This window comes from Gymnoscopelus microlampas, assembly GCF_963454915.1.
Source record: "Gymnoscopelus microlampas genome assembly, chromosome: 6".
In the NCBI taxonomy this organism is placed as follows: Eukaryota; Metazoa; Chordata; class Actinopteri; order Myctophiformes; family Myctophidae; genus Gymnoscopelus; species Gymnoscopelus microlampas.
The window spans coordinates 20,842,685-20,863,908 of NC_139943.1; the positions used below are offsets into that span (position 1 = coordinate 20,842,685).

The window sequence follows — 21,224 nt, forward strand, 5'->3', positions numbered from 1 at the left end:
CACTCAAGGCAAAACATGTATACTGAATAGGCCTAGGTAAGTTCACATAAACATATGTCACACAATTAAAACATAGTTTTAACAAGTTCCAAAAAAACAAAAAACAACTAAACATATTACAGAGACCAGGGTGATCGCCATGCTGACTTGTGGTGGATGTTTTTGGTCAAAATTCCATTTTTGCCATGACATACAAAATGAGCAGACAATAATATTACCAGAAACAAGCTAACCCTGAATTACCATTACAGGTCTGTACCTCAGACAAATGGAGTGTGCAAATGGACCCGTATTCAGTAATTGTAATATGATCAAAATAAGAACATAATAATGGTGTGTAAAACTGAAAATCAAAAATTTGCCATAGACACATTTGTCCGTGTAAGGACATATTGATGACGCCTGGATCTGAACGATTAGATATTCAGTATGAATGGGCTCATCATGATCCATGAGGGACTTACAAGGTTCTAGTATGGCTCTATGGATTGAGGTCTGTTCTGTTTGTAATCAGTGTGGGTTGCAGCAGAGTAGGTGGGCTGAACATGATAGTAGCCTGCTTGCTTTGCTTCATGACACCTCACTAATCTGTATGGCAGGCAGTGAAATGTTAAGGACCCTTGAATGTAACACCAGGTCTTTGATCAACTCCACACCACCACAACCTTCTTCACTGCTTGCCACACGTTATCAAGTTCAGATTAGTGGAGCAAATACCCCCCATACACTTTACATAATCTTTAAGAATGACATTACCCTTCAGTCTGTTTGTATGACATTTACATGTAGAGTAACTATGTTAATCGATGTTGAGATTTGGTGTGTAGAGTGAAAAAAGAGTGTACCAAGTACAATTTCACCTCAGGTCCGTTTTACTAAGTAGAGGGTTTAAGTGGTTAATCTAGTTTTATCACTCATGCCCTCTGAAGCTGCAACCATGGTGCATGTTGTGTTATGTGTATTGGACAGTGGTGTAAAGTAACTAAGTACATTCAAGTACTGTACTTTAGTAAAATGTTGAGGCATTTTTACTTTACTTGAGTATTTCCAGTTTTCAATACTTTTACTTCTACTCCACTCACCTCAGAGACGATTATTGTACTTTTTTTTACTACCCTACAATTATTTGGAAACTTTAGTTACTAATTACCTTGTAGATTTTGATTATTATTACAAGAAAACATGCATTAACCACTTCAGCCCTTTGCATACTTGAAAATAGCCGATCTACAAACTCACAAGCTTGTGAGCTTGTAGATCTTCTATTGTCAAAGCATTTTTATTAATTTGGAAACTTGTGAAATGGTACTTTCTGCATAAGTTTTTACTTTTACTTTTGGTACCTTAAATATATTTTGATGCTAATACTTTCCTACTTTTACTAAAGTGAATTTTAAATACAGGACTTTTTTACTTGTAACAGAGTATTGATACATTGCGGTATTGATACTGTGTCCTGCATCATCCCATGGCACGTTGAGTGAAATCCTGCTGTCCTCATACAGTGCCATGTGTGCAAGTAAATACTGTCAAAAGTTGTCAATACATCACTGCAGCAGGGTCGGCCAGACAAATTTCGGTATAGGACCTTCATTGTACTTTGCCGATTAGAGATCTGCTTCTTATTTATCTGAGACAGAGGGTAATGTGTTAAATATCCACATCTGTTGTTTTGTTGCTCAGAAACAGAGGAGTTTTACCAGTTACTGCCCTCCATGTGCTCTCTCTCTGCGGAAACCAAAAGTAATTGTCCGTGTGTTCTTATTTGCTTCAACTAAACCTAGGCCTGTTTTTGATCCATTCGCCCTGTCCTTCTCTCTACATCAAGAATTAACAACTTGAACCCTAGTATCACTATGCTGGCTACTTTTGGCAAAGAGATTTGTTGTAGAGGGGGGAAAAGGAGCAGATCTAGAGCCCTGGGGGGACACCGGTACCAAGTACGTATTAATAAAAAAAACGTTCAGTACAAAATGACAGGAGACGTCCATTTGGATAAATGTTTCACTCTCACTTCACATGTATCCTGTACCTGTACAGGTGCATTCTACTGTAGATTCTGGTGCAATTCAATTCAGTTTAACTATAGACACAACAGCAAAGAAAAAGAAGAGACAACATACTACAATACAAGTACACACAATACAGAAATACCATAGAGATTAAAATACATACAGACACCAATTTGCCAAAAACATAAGGAATACCTAGTGTCACTCTGTGTAGGGCCAGTTAAAGCTATTTATTTATTCATCAGGGACAATGCACATTAATCAACATGTCAGTTTTCACATCAATACAATACAAGACAAGTAGACATAGTACAGGAGACAGAACAATTACAGTAAAATATGAGAAATGACACCAGTGACAAATGTAGCTGATAATTACCCATGATTACACATTTGGTTTGCTTCAACCCATCTCTTAAGGTTGAATTTGAAGGTCAAATACTGTAGTTGGTGCTCTCTCTTACTTCGGTTTGACTATTCCAGTGATGGGAGGCTCTAACAGAGAAGGCTGTTTCACCAAACATACCATGTTTGAATGGTACATCACAGTCAGGGGTGCAATGCTCAGTGGACGGGGTTGCACGCCGAGCAACCACTTATTTGGCCAGGGGGACGCGCAGGCACACGCATAGATTTAAAACTACTTTAAATTCACACTTCATCAAAGTTTACAAATGCTCCCGACTCACGCCAGGTACATTAACATAGGAATTAGCCTATTTGCATATCAATTGTCCATTGTGTGACCTGTACTGTAGGTGTTAAGCGACGTGCGCGTCACGTCATTAAAATAGAGAGCAACCACTTCTCAAATGAGCATAGCATCACTGATCACAGTCCCCTCTGGTAGTTGCCCTTGTTGCTCTGTCACCACTGTCCCTTCGCCCTATGAACTGTTCCAGTGGAGGAGCCCATTTAAAACCTTAAAATGAGACAAGCATCTGCAAAATGTTTAAAGCTATCAAAATTAAATAAATTATACTTTAGAACTATATGGCAATGGTTGTAAAGATTTTCATCAAGTGTTTTAATGTCTTTTTGTAAAGTGACTATAGGTTACTTTCAAAGTTGTCAGATTTGTCTGTGACTAGGTTGTGAAACAGTATGTGAATGTGTGAGAAAATCATAGCATGCATGAAGAGTTTAGCTGCGTCTTTTAAAGGTCTTATGTGCCTGAAATTAGACAGATTGAATTTGATAGTGTTGGCTACATTTTTAACATGTTTTTTAAATGTCAAGTTTAAGTCTAGTGTGATTCCATTATTCAATTCTGATACTACCTTAATACTGTTTCCTTTGACAACAATGTCAGGATGAACAGTGTCTGTGGAGTTGCGTGAGAAAAACATGCAAACAGTTTTGTTTGTGTTCAGATGTAAACAGTTGAGTTCCTCAACCAATCAGATACATGGACCATGGCTGCAGTTAATTTGTCTGCTGCTAGTTGTTTGTTTTCAGCATGTATATGAAGAACTGTGTCATCAGCATACATTTTTATGGAGACAGTTGGACAGACTGAAGGCAGATCATTAATATACAAACTAAACAAAATAGGGCCCAGTATTGATCCCTGATCAAATTAAGCATTTTTAATCAATAAGCTGCCACATACATTTGTACATGAAATTCCTCAACACAGCATGAAAGATGGGAACATTTACCAGTCACAAACATGTGACTTGCACATGTCCATCTATGGGAGCAAGATTCTGAATGCATCATTAATTGCCAAGCTTTTTAATTTTTGCTTTGCTATAGTTACACCACAGGTGGGCTACAGTATATTGAGTAGAGTATGGTAGACTTTAAAAATAACTGTTTTAGTCATCTGTACACACATGACATTTGCCAGCATATTGGCTTGTAGTACAACCCTAAGCACTGGTGCTGCACATTGCCATCATCACGATCATGTAAATCATCCCTGGTGATTTGACCCAAATACCTTACTTTGTTCACCACATTTAGTACTTGGCCATAAAGAATGAAGGAACATTTTGCTTCTGATCCTCCTTGGTTTTAGCAGTCATGATGACAACACTACTTTTAGAGCTAGATGTCGTACTGCACACCATAACTTGAGCAGACTCTGAATAGTTCCTGAACTACAGTATTTTATCTACAGTATTTCTCTTAAAGGATCTACACCATGAATTTAAAAAATGATAATAATATTTAATATCATATGTCCCTCAAACGTTTTTCAAAAGGTTTGAGCCTAAATCAAGCCTCAGATATACTCATTCCAACTAACTTCTCTCTGGCTTATAAAGCACTTTCACCTGCAATACCACATTGTCCTGTTTGGCACGGGCGCTATTGAGCCAGTTTATATGCATGTTATCTCCTGGTTCTGTGGTTGGAAGTGAAAAACGGGAGGGATTGTACCCTGACGTGACGTCACGTCAGGGTGCAAATCAGTTTGGCCTGTTTTGAGATCAATTTAAAGAAAACCCCAGATTTGCTGTGAAAGCCTGAGTGTTCAAACTGGGGTATTTTTGGGGATAGAAGAGAGGTAGGGGAGACCAAAAACACACAAAAAAGAAAAAGTTAAAATTCATGGTGTAGTCCCTTTAAACTCTAAAGGTTGTTTGTGTAGGAAAGCAGCTTGCCAAAACAAGTTTATAATCCTGCTAGCAAGTTTTTCAAATGAGTTATATCAAATATCAGTGGCAGTGCATAGCATTTTGGGGCACTTATCACGCCGTCACCCATCACTGTATACCATGCCAGTATACGGCACTGTTCTTTTATGCAGTTGTAAACAAGAAATTCTGTTGAAAGAATAGCAGTGAGACTTCACAGTTGTGGATGTAATCTGTCTGTCTGTCTGTTATCCTCATATAGAGATCTGAGTATGAACAACCTCTACCCGCTGCCTAGCCGAGCATTCTCCAACCTCCACATCCTCCAGGAACTGTAAGACCATCTCCTCTAAAATCTCCTCTGTCTGTTTGTCTGTCCGTCTGTCCAGGCATCATAGGAATAGTGATTTTCCACTGAAAATGTCTTGGACCAGTAGCACATACATATTTTGGTATCTCAATCTCAACAATACTATCTTATCATGGTAGGGTGGTTGAGTAGTGGCTTCATGGAGGTTTACCCCCGACCTTGTACTTTGTTTGTCGATTTGCTAAATGCCTCAATCGGAAATTGTCATTGGGTAGCTGCTCAGGCATAGCCTGGTTAACCACCCCCGCTTGCGGAAATGACATTTCATTTGATTTCAGCTGATGTATTCAGCAGACCGGTCTGCTGAAATCAAATAAATGTGATTTCCGCAACCAGGTTGGTTTACCAGGCTACCTCAGGGATGCTTTGATGGGGATGGTTACAGTACATTCGCCACGGCGGCAATCAAACCTGTTATCTTGATGACAGGACAATGTCTCTGATCTCTCTGAAGTTTCTCCACGGCATCTAAACTATAGATTTACAAAGGGATCCTAAGTGTGATCCTAACCAACACAAACATTCTTCTCATGAGTTCGTCAATGACCACCAATTTACATTCTTAACTTTATTAAAAGCCCCCCTCAGGCCCCCATAAACACTCATGAAAGCCAAATGCATCAGATCCTCTTGCCACATTTTGGCCCCTGAAAACATCTTACAGACTCCAAATAGGAACGGTCCCTGTGCCAGAGACGAAAGCAGGGGATTAATTTAGCTTGGCAGCTTGTAAATACAAGGCCAAGGAAAAAATAAAACAAAGTACAAGAGCAGACCAACAACACTGCGGGATCGATTTGGTTCAATAGATGAACAAACAGATCGGGGATGGAGCCAGAAGCACTAAACATGTTCATATTAGACATTAGCCATCAGGCCTGTGTTTCGTGCGTGTCTGCTAGTTTAATTCAGGTCAGGATATTGAAATCTGGGAAGCAGGTTCTGTGTTACAAGGCAGGGCCAACTTGTAATTGTGCCGCAGTTGGCTGTCAGCTGTCGAGCAGTGAGATTAATTTGGTGGGCATTCAGAAACAACTCAGTCGACTCTCATGAAGCAGATGTGTTTATACAATCAAGAGGGGTGGTTACGTACGGTAGCAACATTGCCAAACACACAGAAACCACTCACACTGGCTGTAGTTCTGTGTCGCGTGTCCATGGTATTTCTATTTTACCTTTATTAAAATCTGTTAATTCTCTTTCCTGTTGTTTTTCCCCCCTACCTAAAAGCCGTCTGGCAGGAAATAGCCTAACTGACATCCCCAAAGATGCTTTCGCAGGACTTCGAAATCTGAAAGTGCTGTATGTGACACATATTTTTAAATACTGATGTTTAACTTAGCATTGATCATTTTACCAATTCATGTATTTGGGTAAAATATATATTTTCATAATGGTTTATCCAAGAGCAATACATTTGAACTAAAAAAAACAAACAATAGTGTATACTTTCACCAATTACTTTCACTTTAATTCAGTCACTTTATGTTCTGTGAATTTATGTTCTGTGAATTGTACTGCCCCCCTTCTCATACAGAAAGCTCCAGAACAATCTCCTCTCTCACATTCCTTCTGAAGCCCTGCAAAACCTGAGGAACCTGCAGTCTCTGTGAGTACACCTCAGCAAAACCTAGAAACTGGGTGGGGGCTTGTGGTGCCTGGTGGCTCAGCCAGTTAGTGCACAGAAAATGCTCCTAGTAAATGCGAGGATCAGGGTTTGAATGTGACCCCTTTATTTTTTTGCATGTCTGTCCTCTCTCTCTCTCTTCCCTTGGATTGCCTGTCTCTCTACTCTGACATATCTGAAATAAATCCTAAAAAGGCTGCACACAAAAACAAAACGAAAAATGTATAAGGAGAGAACTACGCTAAACCACAAAGGTGTATTTCAGCAAACTGCAACAGATTTACCAGCAAAATCCAACTAGATCTTAAGTTTTCACCTGAAATACAACAAAAATCTTACAGAGCATACTGAAAGCATGTGTGCAACTTTCTGCTTAATGTAAGTGCTGACACTCCATAGCCATATAGCTGTACAACAATAAAAATGTAAAAGTGCTTGCTACAATAATGCCTTTAAAAGTTTTTGGCTGCTGCGTCCTAGAGGTAAAGGCAAGGGAGGGCCATAGGCATAATTCCACATTGAGGCTAAACTAAGTATCATTGCTTCAGTGTTAGCTGTCTCTAATAGCATAGGTCCATTCCCTGTGGAAAAAATGGTCTGCCTATATTTAGGAATTTATACTTTACTTGATGATAGACAGGCCCTATATGATGTAACCTACGTTCTCAGGTTTATCTCAAAAAGGCTGTTTATTCCTCCCCTCATTTTTTCTCCCGAGGCAGGAAAAACTCAGCAAAATGATGGCAACCAAACCTTTTGCGGTCAAGAGCGTTTGTAAACGTGGCACAAGATTGCCAATGTGGGTCTATTTTCCTTGGACATAAAAAAACATAAATGGGCACACTAACCACTCTCTCTCTCTCTCTCTCTCTCTCTCTCTCTCTCTCTCTCTCTCTCTCTCTCTCTCTCTCTTTCTCTCTCTCATGTAACATAAATGTGTCCTTACAGATACTGACAGACATCCATGTGCAAGTACAGCATGCATACATTGCACACACACACACACACACGCACACACGCACGCACACGCACACACACACACACGCACGCGCACGCGCACGCGCGCACACACACACACACACACACACACACACACACACACACACACACACACACACACACACACACACACACACACACACACACACACACACACACACACACGTTGAGATACATTGCCAGAAATGAACACACATTCCCACACACGTGCACACATACTAAAACACACATAAGTGGGCATGACACAATAAGTGGGCCTGACACTAAAGCCCTGTGTCATCACTAAACAGGTTTACCTGATCCGTTGTTCTCAGCATCTCAATGGGGCCCTTGTCTGCTCATTGCTCGGCCCAGGGTAAACAGCGATCACTGTTGTTTAGATGTTCCAATCTCAAGTTCACACGTTAAGACAGAGGGGGGAATAGACACATGCAAGCTGCCTGCTTGCGGTGGTACTGGGACCCCTGTCTGACAGACAGCTATGTCCCCTAAGCGATGTCAACACCATAAATTACTACCATACAACCCGAAGAATGCATAGACCTCCCTGATAGAGAGTGGGTTCTCTGAATGAGAGGCTTGTGCTATATGGCATAATTAGATTTTATAATAATAATACCGATAATAATAATAATAAAGTTTGGTCAAATATTATGTTTTTAATAGAACAAATTATATGTTTTAAACTAGATATTTTGTTTTTGAAGCCTTTAGACAGGCAGCACTATTTTGAGTTAGATGTAACAAGACAAATATCAAATATATTAATTCATAAAAACATGTGATTGCATTTATTTATAACGTCATCTGTTTCCTAACTTCTCCCGAAAAATACATCTATTATTACCATCAGGAAACTATTGTTGAGGTCTGGAGCATGTGGAATAAAATATGCATTGCCCTCCATTTTCCTTAAAGCGGAACTATGTAACTTATTTTTAATTAATAAAATATAATTGTGTCCAATCTATATGGTAGAGTATGTTAATACAATATAACTTGTACAATTTGGGTGGTAGTATTGTATCTCCCTGCTCTTCTATTGAGATATTTAGACCTGTGTAAAAGGTAATGTCTCACCTAGACACAGGATCTGACACGATTCAATTTATCCCCTGAGCAAGCAGGCACGCTCTATTAACTCAATGGTAAAAATGTCAGTTCTTGCACAGGAAACAGGGTTCAAATCTGGGGTAGAACAGGAAAGTTACATAGTGCAGCTTTAAATGGGTTTTTGTTATAGTAAGTGAAATATATCTGTATTCTGATAAATCATTGCTGTAAAGTGTTTGTTCAGTAACAGGGGTATCCCTGTCTCTCCAGCACTTTAATAAACAGAAAATACATTTTGAGTTGGGTCACCAATTTCATCCAGTCAGTAGAGAGAACCTATTTATCAGTGTCAATTGTATAGTGTTCCAGTTCCAATTTGGTCTGCTCATTTTTTTGTTTGTTCCATCACTTCCAATTTCACTATAGGTTTCCTGTATCCTATATGATTGGATGAAATTTGTATCCTGAAAATGTATTTTTTGCTCACCAAAGAGCTGGAGAGATGGGGAGTCCCTGTTACTGAACAAACACTAATGCAATGATCACTATCAAAATATAGAGCATTAACCTTTTAACAAGAAAAGTTTTTTTTTAACCACAAAATATCACTTATAGCACCTTTAAGTAACTAGAGGTTCGGGCCCGCTACACATCCCTCACACCTACGTTGCACCGCCGATCCAACCGATATACCCATATATCAGTCCTTTATGCCCACTGTCAGTCCTTGTCCCTTTTATGCCTATTTACAGAGATATCTGATGTCATCACTATATGCCCATATATGGCCATGCCCTCTTTTGAGCCCATATATGGAGCTGACTGATTTGTTTGCGCCTGATGCCATGACGACACAGCTGCATTGCGAACTCCTTATATGGTTATGGCTGAGTCATAGTGACATGAACGTTACGACGTGGTCCGCCGGCCTGTCCTCCCTTAAGTCAATTTTAATTTGAATATATTAGTGCCCATACATGGAGATCTCTGTATCTGTCAGTCCTTGTCCCTTTTATGCCCATATGGAGATCCCTGATGTCATCAGTATATGCCCATATATTGGCGTGCCTATATATGAACATATCGGTCAGATCGGCGGTTCTGGACAACCGTATTGGGTTTGTTTAAAATTAGGCAATTTTAATAGCAAGATTAAGAAATAAACATTAATTTAGTTAGTTAGTGTTCATGTTAAAATATTAATAATAATAATGCATTTTATTTGTAATGCACTTTAGATTAGGACAAATCTCAAAGTGCTAAAAAAAAGTTTAAAATAAATAAATTCGGGAACAATGTAAGTTGGGAATGCATGCATGCATGCATGACGTTTCTCGAGATACGTGAACTACAGACACGCACAAAGACATTTTCCATGTTTATATTAGGATACATGGTAGTTAATTATTATGAAGCAACAGATAATTATGTGTCTTTACTTCAGGTTTTATAATCTCCATGTTTTCCTATATTGACTCTCTAAGCAGTATGACTAAAACACTAATCTCTTACTGCCAGGCGCCTGGATGCCAACTTCATTGGCAACTTGCATGCCGCCTCCTTCAAGGGCCTTAAATCACTTAGATACCTCTGGCTGGACGACAACGCCCTCACACAGGTGCCTGTTGAGGCCCTCGCCAGGCTGCCCACTCTGCAGGCAGTGAACCTCGCCCTCAACAACATCACCTACATCCCCGACCAGGCGTTTGGCAACCTCAGTCACCTGGTGGTTATGTGAGTAACATTGTGTACCCTGTGTAGTTCAATGGGTAGAGATTAAAACCAATAAAACTATTAGGGATGTGTCTCCCAAACAGTCAGGGTATGGTTAAAAGCAGATATAGTCTTCTATATCAGCAAAGAAAAAATTGTTTCTTCAATATTAACCATTCCTATCCTAGACATCTCCATGACAACCGGATCCACTCACTGGGGGAAAGGTGCTTTGACGGTCTGCAAAACCTGGAGACCTTGTGAGTTGACCGGTAACCTTTCACCTTGAAGCAATGTTGAATTTTGGCAGAAAATGTAATTGTAATAGCTACCTGGATATGATGAGTCCAAATAATGTTGATCATTTTCTGTTGCTTCTGTGCTCTGTGATCGAAGAACAGAGGACTCATTCTCATTGTATGGCGAAAAAGGTTTAAAATCACAAATCCAGAACACGACAACATTTGACCTTTTTAAAATTTTCATCTATCAGAGCAAGTGATTACTGCCTGGTTAAAATTGAACACATATATGCAAAGTGAGAGAGAGAACAATCAGGTGCTCAATGGAGATAAAAGTTGAGTTAAAAATGTAGATTGGTGCTTCTAGGATCTACGGAAACCAAAACTTGAAGAAGTTTTGGAGGAGAGGAGGAGAGAAATAAGGAGAGGGCGTCAAATCAATGCACTTTAATCATATTTACAAAAAGTATTAAAAGCCAACATATTTAGACCAGCAACTGGTCTTCATCAGGGCAAGTAAGAGTCTGACAAACAAACACAGGTCCATAAATAATGTCAGAATGTGTGAGAGATGCGGAAGCACCGTTAGTCAATCTCCATTAGTGTAGCAAACACACCCAGAACTACGCACGTGTGTGCCTGAGCACCACACTGAGAATAACACAGGAACAACGCAGGAACAATCATCAATTAACATATTAAGGAGGCTATATTAAGAGAAAGAAAAATGCATACGAAAACATAGAATAAAGGTATTTTCTTTTCGTTTTTAATTTTTAACTTATTTTGATCTGCACCAGCGCAAATATTAAGAAACAAGGTGGACACCAATTCCAAATGTTGGCTGGGGTAACCACAACAACATAATGAAATACAATACAAAACAAGACAAATCAAAGCCAATTATGCGGAAAAAATACTGAGCATCAACCCACAAAATATGCAAAGAAGAAACAAAATCTAACCAAGAAGAACTTGACCAACTCCCACAACTCCTGACACGGTGACGCAGAAGCTCAGAAAGAGCGCAGGTGCTCTTCCTATTGGGACAGAGGGCTGTCTTTGAGCACTGTCTTTTACAAGAAAACCCCTAGGGCTTAGCCCTAAGTGAGCCACCACTGCAGTTCAAACAGTCTGGGCAGGCCTCATCTGGTGCATCACAGTGTGTGGTCACGGTGCAGAACCTCTGCCAATTACCCTCAATCTAGGATGCACATGTTTCCCCGACTGTTTGGATGCTGCACCCAAACAGCCTTCAGGGTGCCGGAACTTTGCGCTAAGACAGACAGCTCTCATTATCCTGGTGTGTGTAACGCAGACAAAAAAATACACGTTGAGATGTCGAAGTGTTAAATACAGTGGTAGATAGATACAGGGGTATTGGGCTCATGTTGAAAACATGGGCCCGATACCGCAAAAGAGAAAATTGGTGAAAAGTGCTGTAATGAGTTAGTTTGCATAGAGAGCTATCTACATCTGTATGTATAGTCTGTGTGGGTTTACAGCATAATGCAGCTGGCTGGCATTTATCTAGATTGGCCTATTACTACATTACTACGTAGACCTCTATAAGATAGATCCGTTTTGCGGTCTCTTTGTTTCTTTGCAGACGTACACATGCAAGTAAAGCAGGCTCGGAGGGTTCGATAGGCAAATGCTGTGTTTCTTTCCGAGAATATGGAGATGTCTTTCACACACACACACACACACACACACACACACACACACACACACACACACACACACACACACACACACACACACACACACACACACACACACACACACACACACACACACACACACACACAGCAACTGCACTGTCTAACATACCAGGCTCAAGAAGATGTCTCCTTGTGGTCCAGCGAAACATTGTCTAGTACTAGTATGAAGGCTAAATTATGGGGTTGTTGACAGCCCACACACACACACACACACACACACACACACACACACACACACACACACACACACACACACACACACACACACACACACACACACACGCTAAGGCCTTCTCGTTAAACCAGGAAGTCTCACCAGTGTATCTGACCCCTTCAATGATTAATTCCCACCCAATACAATGGCCCCTGTCGAGGAGAGAGCCGGATGGGAACGAACACTGTAAATCCTGACTGTACGACGTGTCAGCACCAAGAGCCAGTTTCCCAGACATGGCGTGTTTACAAACAGGAAGTAGCCGTGTGTGAAAACGCACTGATTGGTGTGTGTTTTGGAGAGAGATGAGAGAGGCGAGGCTGAGATACTATGGTACCGTCTGTCGTATAGCTGCGGGGACAGGGCGAAGGAAGAGAAATTTATGACCGGAAAGTTTCTCTGATCAGACCTCTGCCTTCCGGGCCATGCAGGCTTTGGAATGTCCTGTCTGAAGAGCTTGTAAAATAATAGCACATTTATGATTAATAATTTTATAGTAGTGACAGTATTACTAGTATTAGTGGGTATTATTGCTGTTCTTGTTATTATTGTTGTAAGTACAGTAGGTATAGTATGATAGTGGTACAGTAGTTGTACTGTTATTACAGTATACCAGTATTACCAGTGTTAATTTAAAATAAATTATCAGTATTAGAAAAAGCCTTTAGTAATAGTCAAATAGTTTTACATAGTTTTGATGAATACTTAATTGTGAACGGTCAATTCGGCAGGCTGTTATTTCTCAATAACTGCTTTACCTCCTGGAAGTTGTAATTAGTAAGCTAATCAAATCATTTCTTCAATCGATATTACATGTCAAATTATCGATTTAGCTCATAGTGGAATAATATACAGCGAGGTTATTTATTGTAAAATAAATCATGACAGGTTGAAATGGCTCTGTGACACTGTGGGTTAAGTCATTATAAGAAAATGACCTAACCCACTATAAGAATTCATTATAATAAAACCTTCTGACCTCATTACAGAGATCTAAGTTACAACAGATTGGACAGCTTCCCTACAGCCATCAGAGCCGTCCCCACCCTTAAGGAACTGTGAGTCTTAATGCTTAACTTCCTGACACAAAAATGTACACTGCTTTATCGAAATCATTCAGATGTTGCTGAAACAAACAAAACATCAGCTTTAACCACTTAAACCCTCTATACTTAAATTAACACTTATAGTAGACCAAGGTCGGCTCTGTACTTGGTCCCCTCTTTTTTCCCCTGTACACCAAATCTCTTTGGTGTCCGAAAACAGCCGATCTACAAGCTCACAACGTGTCACGACACAATGCGTTGTGCTATTTTTTGCCAAATGTGGCCCTCAGATGAGGATGCTAGGGTTCAAGTGGTTTATAGATAGGTATCTGATCCTAAATTAAAACCATAAAATAATACATGTAATAGATATTCTTCAATTAACACATCTGAAAAGGAGTTTCATTTCTAATTTTGAATCAATTGAACAGAAAGTGAGGTGACCTCCAACTTCACAGACAGATTATTGTACATGAGTGAATCTCTGCAGCCAAAAGTTGTGCCTTTGTCTAACTTCATTTTGCATGCTCATCTCCTCAGAATTCTTCAGAGCAACCACATCAAATCCATCCCAGGACATGCCTTCATTGGAAACCCTTCCATAGAGACCATGTAGGTTACCTTAGCATCCCTTAGAAGTTTATTGTTCGAAATAATAAGCATTCAGAACTATAGATTGAAACTGACCAGGCTGTTAATAAATGTGAAGACATGTAATAAACATAACTCCTAAAACTTTGGCACTTTACTTTTGCAATTCTCTATCATACATTTATTTTCTTTGTCTATTCTCTCTTACTTCTCAGTACTAAATGGTTAAATGCAAATAATGCATTCATTCACCATCAACTTAACAGTGGTGCTAAGCTGTGTTATTCTCCCCAAAAGAAACCTCCAGAACAATCCTGTCCAGGTTATAGGTCACTCAGCCTTCCAGCTTCTACCAGAGCTCAGAACCCTGTAAGTCACCATCAGTCCTAAACCATGCTTACTGAGTAGCATCTTCAGAGGCCGTATGGATTGTTGTTGTGTGTCACATCTTACAGACCATTTGTTTGTTGGTTGGATCGTAACTTCCTTTTCTATGGGGCGTAGTAAGCCCTATGGGTTTGTTTGTCGGGAAAACATGTCGTGGTACCATTGGTATTTTTCAATCACTTATTTATTTCTAACTTCATGTGCTAGTAAACACCAGACCAAAAAACAGCTCTAAACCCCTTGGACATGTGTCTTTTTCCCCCCTGCGATCTCATCTGTGTGTTTAGATCTCTCAGTGGAGCCAAAGACATCACAGTCTTCCCAGACCTCACTGGAGCAAATAGTCTGGAGACCCTGTAAGTCCCTTCAAGCCATCATAAGATCCTGTATGGTGTCCCACACCAGGAGCCCCACAAGCAGCCCCTCTGATTTATTTGCCAACCTTTATGTGTTGTTGACATTTGGAGAAACTCTAATCCAATGTTTCCCATTCTGCTGGCCACCCTCCCTGCTTTACAGAGTGTTGTTTGTATTGTTTTCACTGGAGGGTTTCTTTGTGATGGTGGGAGAGAGGCAGAGGGTGGTCAGGTCATTTGAAAGATCATCTTGTGATTAAAAGGTCACAGGTCGGATCCCCAGAAGAGCCCATTCCTGTCGAACTACCTTTGGGCAACTGTTGTATGGGCGCCGTATAACACGGCCCTCAACTATGTATTATCACCTGACATTTTTTAAATTAGTTTTATTCAGTAAATAAGTATTATTAGTATTGTCCCTGTAGTTTAATGCACATACAGTATGCATATGCATCTTTGACACATGCAAAAGGGGAAAAATCCTAATAATTACACAGCATCTAAAAAAAAGCCAACGGAAGTGCTTGAACAAAATAAAAAGTACCTACTGTATCACTTGTTGATCTCACTGATACAATCTCATCACTCAGAAGCATCACAGGCACCCATATCTCCTCCGTACCCAGTTTAATATGTGAAGTCCTGCCCAGCCTACAGCAGCTGTAAGTGTTCCTTTTATGGTACATCTTTAGAGCTTTACAAATGCATTGATATACACATCGATACTGTTTAGGATACGAGCAATTTCATTTTCTATTTATCTATTCCATGAAATTTATCATACAATATATTTCCGTAAAATTGATGATTAAAAACAACAGTCCAAAACCACCACCAAAACAAAATCAGGAGACAAAAATAAACTAAACAAAGCATTGGAGACATTAGTCATGTAATTCATATTTTGGCTCAGTTGATAGGCCTGTCTACACTCTTTAGAAACGTCATTTTCAATTATGCATGCAAACATCATATCCCTTCAATAGCCAAGTAGACGCCCTTATATCCATATTATGAAATGCTATGGGAAGGCATGTTTAGATACTGTCTTAATCTCTGGTTTGGAATTGGACATTGATTTCCTTTGGGGAAATATCCATGTGTCTTATCTAAAGGGACCTGTCTTACAACTGGATACAGTGTCTACCCAACTTCACTGGATGTGGGAAGATACAAAGAATGTGAGTCATCTGTTTTAGTATTGTAAATAGTCATAAACAATACTTAAATCTTTAGTCATCCAGATGAAACTTCTGAGAATTTGTTTTAATTTTGTTTTCCCATTGATTTGCGTCATAATATCATTCATGTGGACACCTTCCTGGAGATGAAGGCACTCAGGTCACTGTGAGTGACTAAGTGCCTCAGGTCACGCATATAGGAAATACTTTTTGAAAGAGCTTATTTGTGGAATAAACATATTTTTTTAGAGCCTGAGCGTGAGCCTGAGCCTGCTCAAAGTGTGCTTACTGTATGTGTACAGTAGGGGCAGTGTCAGAGAATGGTCAGTGAATGGACAGATCAGTGCTCTAAGCCTATAACTGCAAATATACTGCCAAAGCAGTATATAATGTAGCAAATATTTAATGTAAGAACATTGCCAATTAATGGATAGGATTTTGCAAACCATCTTTTTTTTTTATTTTTTTATTTTAATAATATACATTACACAATAACAGTAATAATTATATTACTGAATACTAAATGTGAAAAGTTAATTGTGAGTCAAAATATATGAATATCTGTAATATACTCTAAAAGATGCATAAGATATACTGTATACTATGCAAACTATTGTAATTAGACTGTTAGTTAAGCAGTGCGATGTGTGAGTGTTAAGTATTGTAATGAGTCTCTAATGACATTATGTACATTACAGTATATAGTATATCACTCCAGAGGATCTCTAGGCAGCCTTGTTTGTGTATAGAATGATTTGAGAAAAAAAAAAAAAAAAAAAGTGAACATTTGGTAAGATGATGCATTTGACATCCCCCTCCCCACACACCCATCATCTCTCTCCCTTAGTGACCTAACCTCCAACCAGCTGTCTTCCTTCTCCTTGGAGGGTCTTCTCGGACTCACCCACTTGAAGCTGTCTGGGAATCTTCAGCTTAGAGACACACTGCCCCTGCACCTCCTGCCCAGGCTCAGGTAGGACTAGGAGTAGCACTCACATTTATACATATACTCTTCTGTTTAGAAATGTGGATCCGGTGGTCAGGTAGGACCACTACAGGCTAACAAGTGGTACTGCATGTTCATGTAATATCTCCCCCAAACAGGCTTTCTATCTTAGCTCAGCAGTAATAATTATCCTAATAATAATAAAAGGCCAAATGTTGCTTGTGCAGGAGACCCATGGTCTAATCTCGGGTGAGACATAAATCTTAATTTATTGCACCATCACTGAATCATCTGCATGTTTCAAGCTTTTTTTACCAGTATATTCCATAGGCATTTCAGCATTAGAGTGAGTGTTTATAGGTGACGAGGAAGGCTAGCAGGTGATTGTATGGGGAGCAGAGCATGGTGCACCTCTCCCCAGGTCTTAGTCGTGTGTAAACTCAATACACAACCTTCACCAGCCTAGTATGGATTACCTAGCTGGATGTATTCAGTAGATTAAGTTGATATTGTAATAGTTTGTGAATGTAAATTAGACATCCAAGGTTATTAATCCAAATCAAATTACTTGAAAGGAGGTAAGGGTATGTGCTTAAGTCCCCATATAGCTAGAAGTTCACACGCACTGCGAATCTTATGCAATCTTAAGACCTTGCTCAGCCACACCACTGCCAACCACAGGCAGTGTGTAAAAATGCACAAAACACTTTTCTACCACTGAGAATTAGACTGCATATCGTAGCCTACTATGAAGTGTGTGTGTGCAGGTTTCATATTTACATACATTTGGGCCAAACCATAACACTGCCGTTTTAAACTGTGCTTATACTCACCAGTGCAGTGAAGTTCTACTCTTTGTTAATACTTGCTGTCGCATATACTGTCTGTAGAGTGATTACTCATTTTGTGTGCCATTGCAGGGTAGCAGAGCTGCCATTTGCCTACCAGTGCTGTGTGTTTGTGCCCAGGGCCAAGTCAAAGTGCCCCTTCCCCTGGAACCTTGGAATTGTTGACAACAGTAAGCCAAGTCTAAATCAACAAGAGAGTTATGACGTAACCTTTCAGGGTGAGTCAAAACCTTTTCTCTTATTATGTAGAAATGATTAATGACTGCTAAATTAATTCCGAAGCTTCCCCAAAAGTTTGAGCTCAAACAACCAGGGACCATGGAGACTCACGGTTCATCCGGCTTGGCAGGGCTCTCCAAAGAACACGATTGGTCGTGTTCAGGGGTGGGAAGCTGGTTTGGGTGGGCAACCTCTGTCACTTAAAAAAGCATGGGTTTCCGAGGCTACTTCACTAATGACTCCTACAGGTTGGTCAGGGTGGGCAACCTCTGTCACTTAAAAAAGCATGGGTTTCCGAGGCTACTTCACTAATGACTCCTACAGGTTGGTCAGGGCACCTGTTCAGCGGAGAGTGGAACTAGGAGGGATAGCATGTTCCACCACATGTGCATATGTATGTACTGTACATACGGTATATTTATATACAGGCTATATGTACCACTAGGCTATGTACTGTACAAATATTACCGTCTATAGATAGTATATTTTCTGTACACATTGCCTATATCTATAACTGTTAATACTGTTAGTGCACTGTGATTACATTTATATCTGCTTACGAAACACAAATCCTGGGCAGTCCAAGTGCAGAGGACCAAGCAAAAGAGTACTGAAGTATGCCTATACCTCTTTTGGTTCTGGTACTTTATTCCTATGCCTATGCGTTACTATCCGTTTACTGTTTTTATAACTGTTATAATTTTCAACACCTAGCTGTATCTATTTTTCTTTAGGCCTTTCTGTCATGTTTCATAGTTACGGTACTGCCATGACAACTGAATTGGTTAAGTGATTAATTGTATCATGCAGTCCTATTATGGAAGCAGAGACATTTGCGGTGTCTCTATTCAGTTATTCAGGGTTTTCCTTTAATTTTTGCCTTTGATGTGAGATAAATTTGGCCAATTTCTTAACAGATCTTATATATTGGTCAGTGAAGACAAGAGAATTTAAGAATTTTGATTTCTTTAAAAAAAAATCTATGCTATGATGTTTTCTCATAGAATATGGCAGTCCAGAGGACTTGGCAATGGAACTAAGTGTAGATGCTACAAAACAAACTGCAATCCGCTGTTCTCCTGTCCCTGGTGAGTATGTATAGAGAATATGTTTTTCCACCTCCACTATTTAAATAAGGGACAGCCACTCCTTAAAAACAATTGGGTTCTTATATCATATTTTGTCTCCATTTCTAGGTCCATTCCATCCGTGCCAGAGCTTGTTTGCTACCCACTGGCTTCAGTTTGTCATCTGGGTCATCATCATCCTCTCCATCACTTTCAATTTCCTGGTCTTGTTCTCAATCCTCTTCTCCTCTACATCAAAAACCCCCATCCAGCATCTTCTGGGTGTCCTATACTGGGTCCACTTTCTTACAGGTCTCTCAAGTGGCATTCTTGCTGTGGTAGATGTTCTGACCGTGGACCATGGCGGTTGTCCATGGTGGGAGGTGGGAGCGCGTCCTTGGACCACAAATGTCCTGTTCGCACTCTCCTCTGAAGCTGGAGTCCTCCTTATGACAGCCGTCATCTTCGAGCAAATGAGATGGAGCAATGAGCCTGAGGCCAGCAGGAATCTACTGGGGCACAGGGGTGCTCAGGTGATAGCAGCAGTTTGTTGTACCCTGGCACTGGCCGCTGCTGCAATTCCTTTCCTGTTCAGAGCTGAACATGGTCTCTCCTCCATCTGTATGTCCTTTTCTCATAATCACTCAATCTGTTGGGGTTACAACTCAACGCTATTGTCACTCAACTTCCTCTGTTACCTGTTAATGACTGTCACCCACTGCTGTGTGAACCAGCACCAGCCCGGGGGTGAAATGACGTTAAAGCTGAAAAGAGTCCAGGATTGTGCCATGACCAAAACGGTGACCGTCCTCCTCCTTTCAAATTGCTTACTTTGCTTTTCTGCAACTCTCCTCTCCTTCATGCTCCAGCATCCTTTCCTCTCCAGCCCAGAGTTTGTCAGATTCACAGTGTTGCTGACCATGTCCCTGCCAGCCTGTCTGGACCCTCTACTCTATATGTTCCTCAGTCTGCATTTCAGAGAAGATCTCAGTAGCTTTCTTCAGTGGACTTCACACAGAACACAAAGATCAAACAGCAGCAGCCACATCACGTCTGTCAACTCTGAGGATCCAGAGACGCAGTCGTGTACGTCGACACAGGCCCTAGTCCCTTTTTGATTGTGGAAGAGGTTGACTTTACATGACTGCCTCGTTCTGGCTCAATCATTAGTGTATTACAGTTTTTACAGCAAGAATTGGAAAATCTGAGAACCCTTTATCAGAATCCAACATGTTCTAGCTTAATTGCTTTTGATGCACCAATGACTCTACAAAAGTTAAAACAAACCTTGTAAAAACAGTATTATACTATTTTACCATTCAATATTTTATGCTCACTTGTTTCCATGTTATATACATGTTATTTATTTTATATTTCCACATTTTATATTAATTGCACACCCTTTTTTATTCCATGCCTTCTCTTACTAGTTCTTAACGCTTTATTTACATCATACAGTAATTGTGGATTGCTGCTTGTCGGATTGTTTTTATACTGTTCTGTAAAGCACTTAACATTGTTTTGTGCTATACAAATTAAATGTATTATTACTATGTAATGAAGGCACCATGAGCTGACAATCAGACAGCCATTAAGACATGCTAGGTCAGGTGGTCAATTTTAGGGCTGTGACTATACTTTGTTATATTCAAATTCTTATCCAAGTCTCTTATTTTTATTTATGAAACATGATTGTATCGATTTCAAATAAAACTTCTCACATTACTGCTTTTGTTGAATGGATTTTGGACTCAAACTATTAGAAGTTTTGATAACGCCATGGGATTCACTATCCAGACCTAGGAATGATAAACTCCATTCCATGTACAGTATGTGATTCAAGTCAGTAAACTGAATCTTCATTGTTCATTCCATGATATAAAATACTTTATATATATAAAAAGGAATGTGCGAACCAGTGTAGTCCTGTAAACAGTTCCCTAATACATTTCTACTTGGTGGTGTTATTGATGCCCATATCCCATCTTTGTGTCATAGTATCCGTATGCGATCATGTACTGAAATACACATGTTGCATCTTGGT

The 21,224-nt window shown here is 39.9% G+C and overlaps 1 protein-coding gene across 1 annotated transcript in view; it reads left to right on the forward strand.

Moving 5' to 3' along the window:
* LOC311046898 (leucine-rich repeat-containing G-protein coupled receptor 5-like) overlaps nt 1-20,689 on the forward strand; it is a 22,457-nt gene extending 1,768 nt beyond the window's left edge. Inside the window, exons 2-16 of the mRNA XM_084059477.1 lie at nt 4,860-4,931; nt 6,198-6,269; nt 6,505-6,576; nt 10,165-10,380; nt 10,548-10,619; nt 13,529-13,597; nt 14,126-14,197; nt 14,474-14,545; nt 14,851-14,919; nt 15,510-15,581; nt 16,035-16,100; nt 16,948-17,073; nt 17,967-18,112; nt 19,118-19,201; nt 19,310-20,689. Of these exons, the coding sequence (XP_083915603.1) occupies nt 4,860-4,931; nt 6,198-6,269; nt 6,505-6,576; nt 10,165-10,380; nt 10,548-10,619; nt 13,529-13,597; nt 14,126-14,197; nt 14,474-14,545; nt 14,851-14,919; nt 15,510-15,581; nt 16,035-16,100; nt 16,948-17,073; nt 17,967-18,112; nt 19,118-19,201; nt 19,310-20,298 (2,269 nt within the window). The 3' untranslated portion in view covers nt 20,299-20,689. The remainder of the gene's footprint in view (nt 1-4,859; nt 4,932-6,197; nt 6,270-6,504; nt 6,577-10,164; nt 10,381-10,547; nt 10,620-13,528; nt 13,598-14,125; nt 14,198-14,473; nt 14,546-14,850; nt 14,920-15,509; nt 15,582-16,034; nt 16,101-16,947; nt 17,074-17,966; nt 18,113-19,117; nt 19,202-19,309) is intronic.
* The last annotated feature ends 535 nt before the right edge of the window (nt 20,690-21,224 follow it).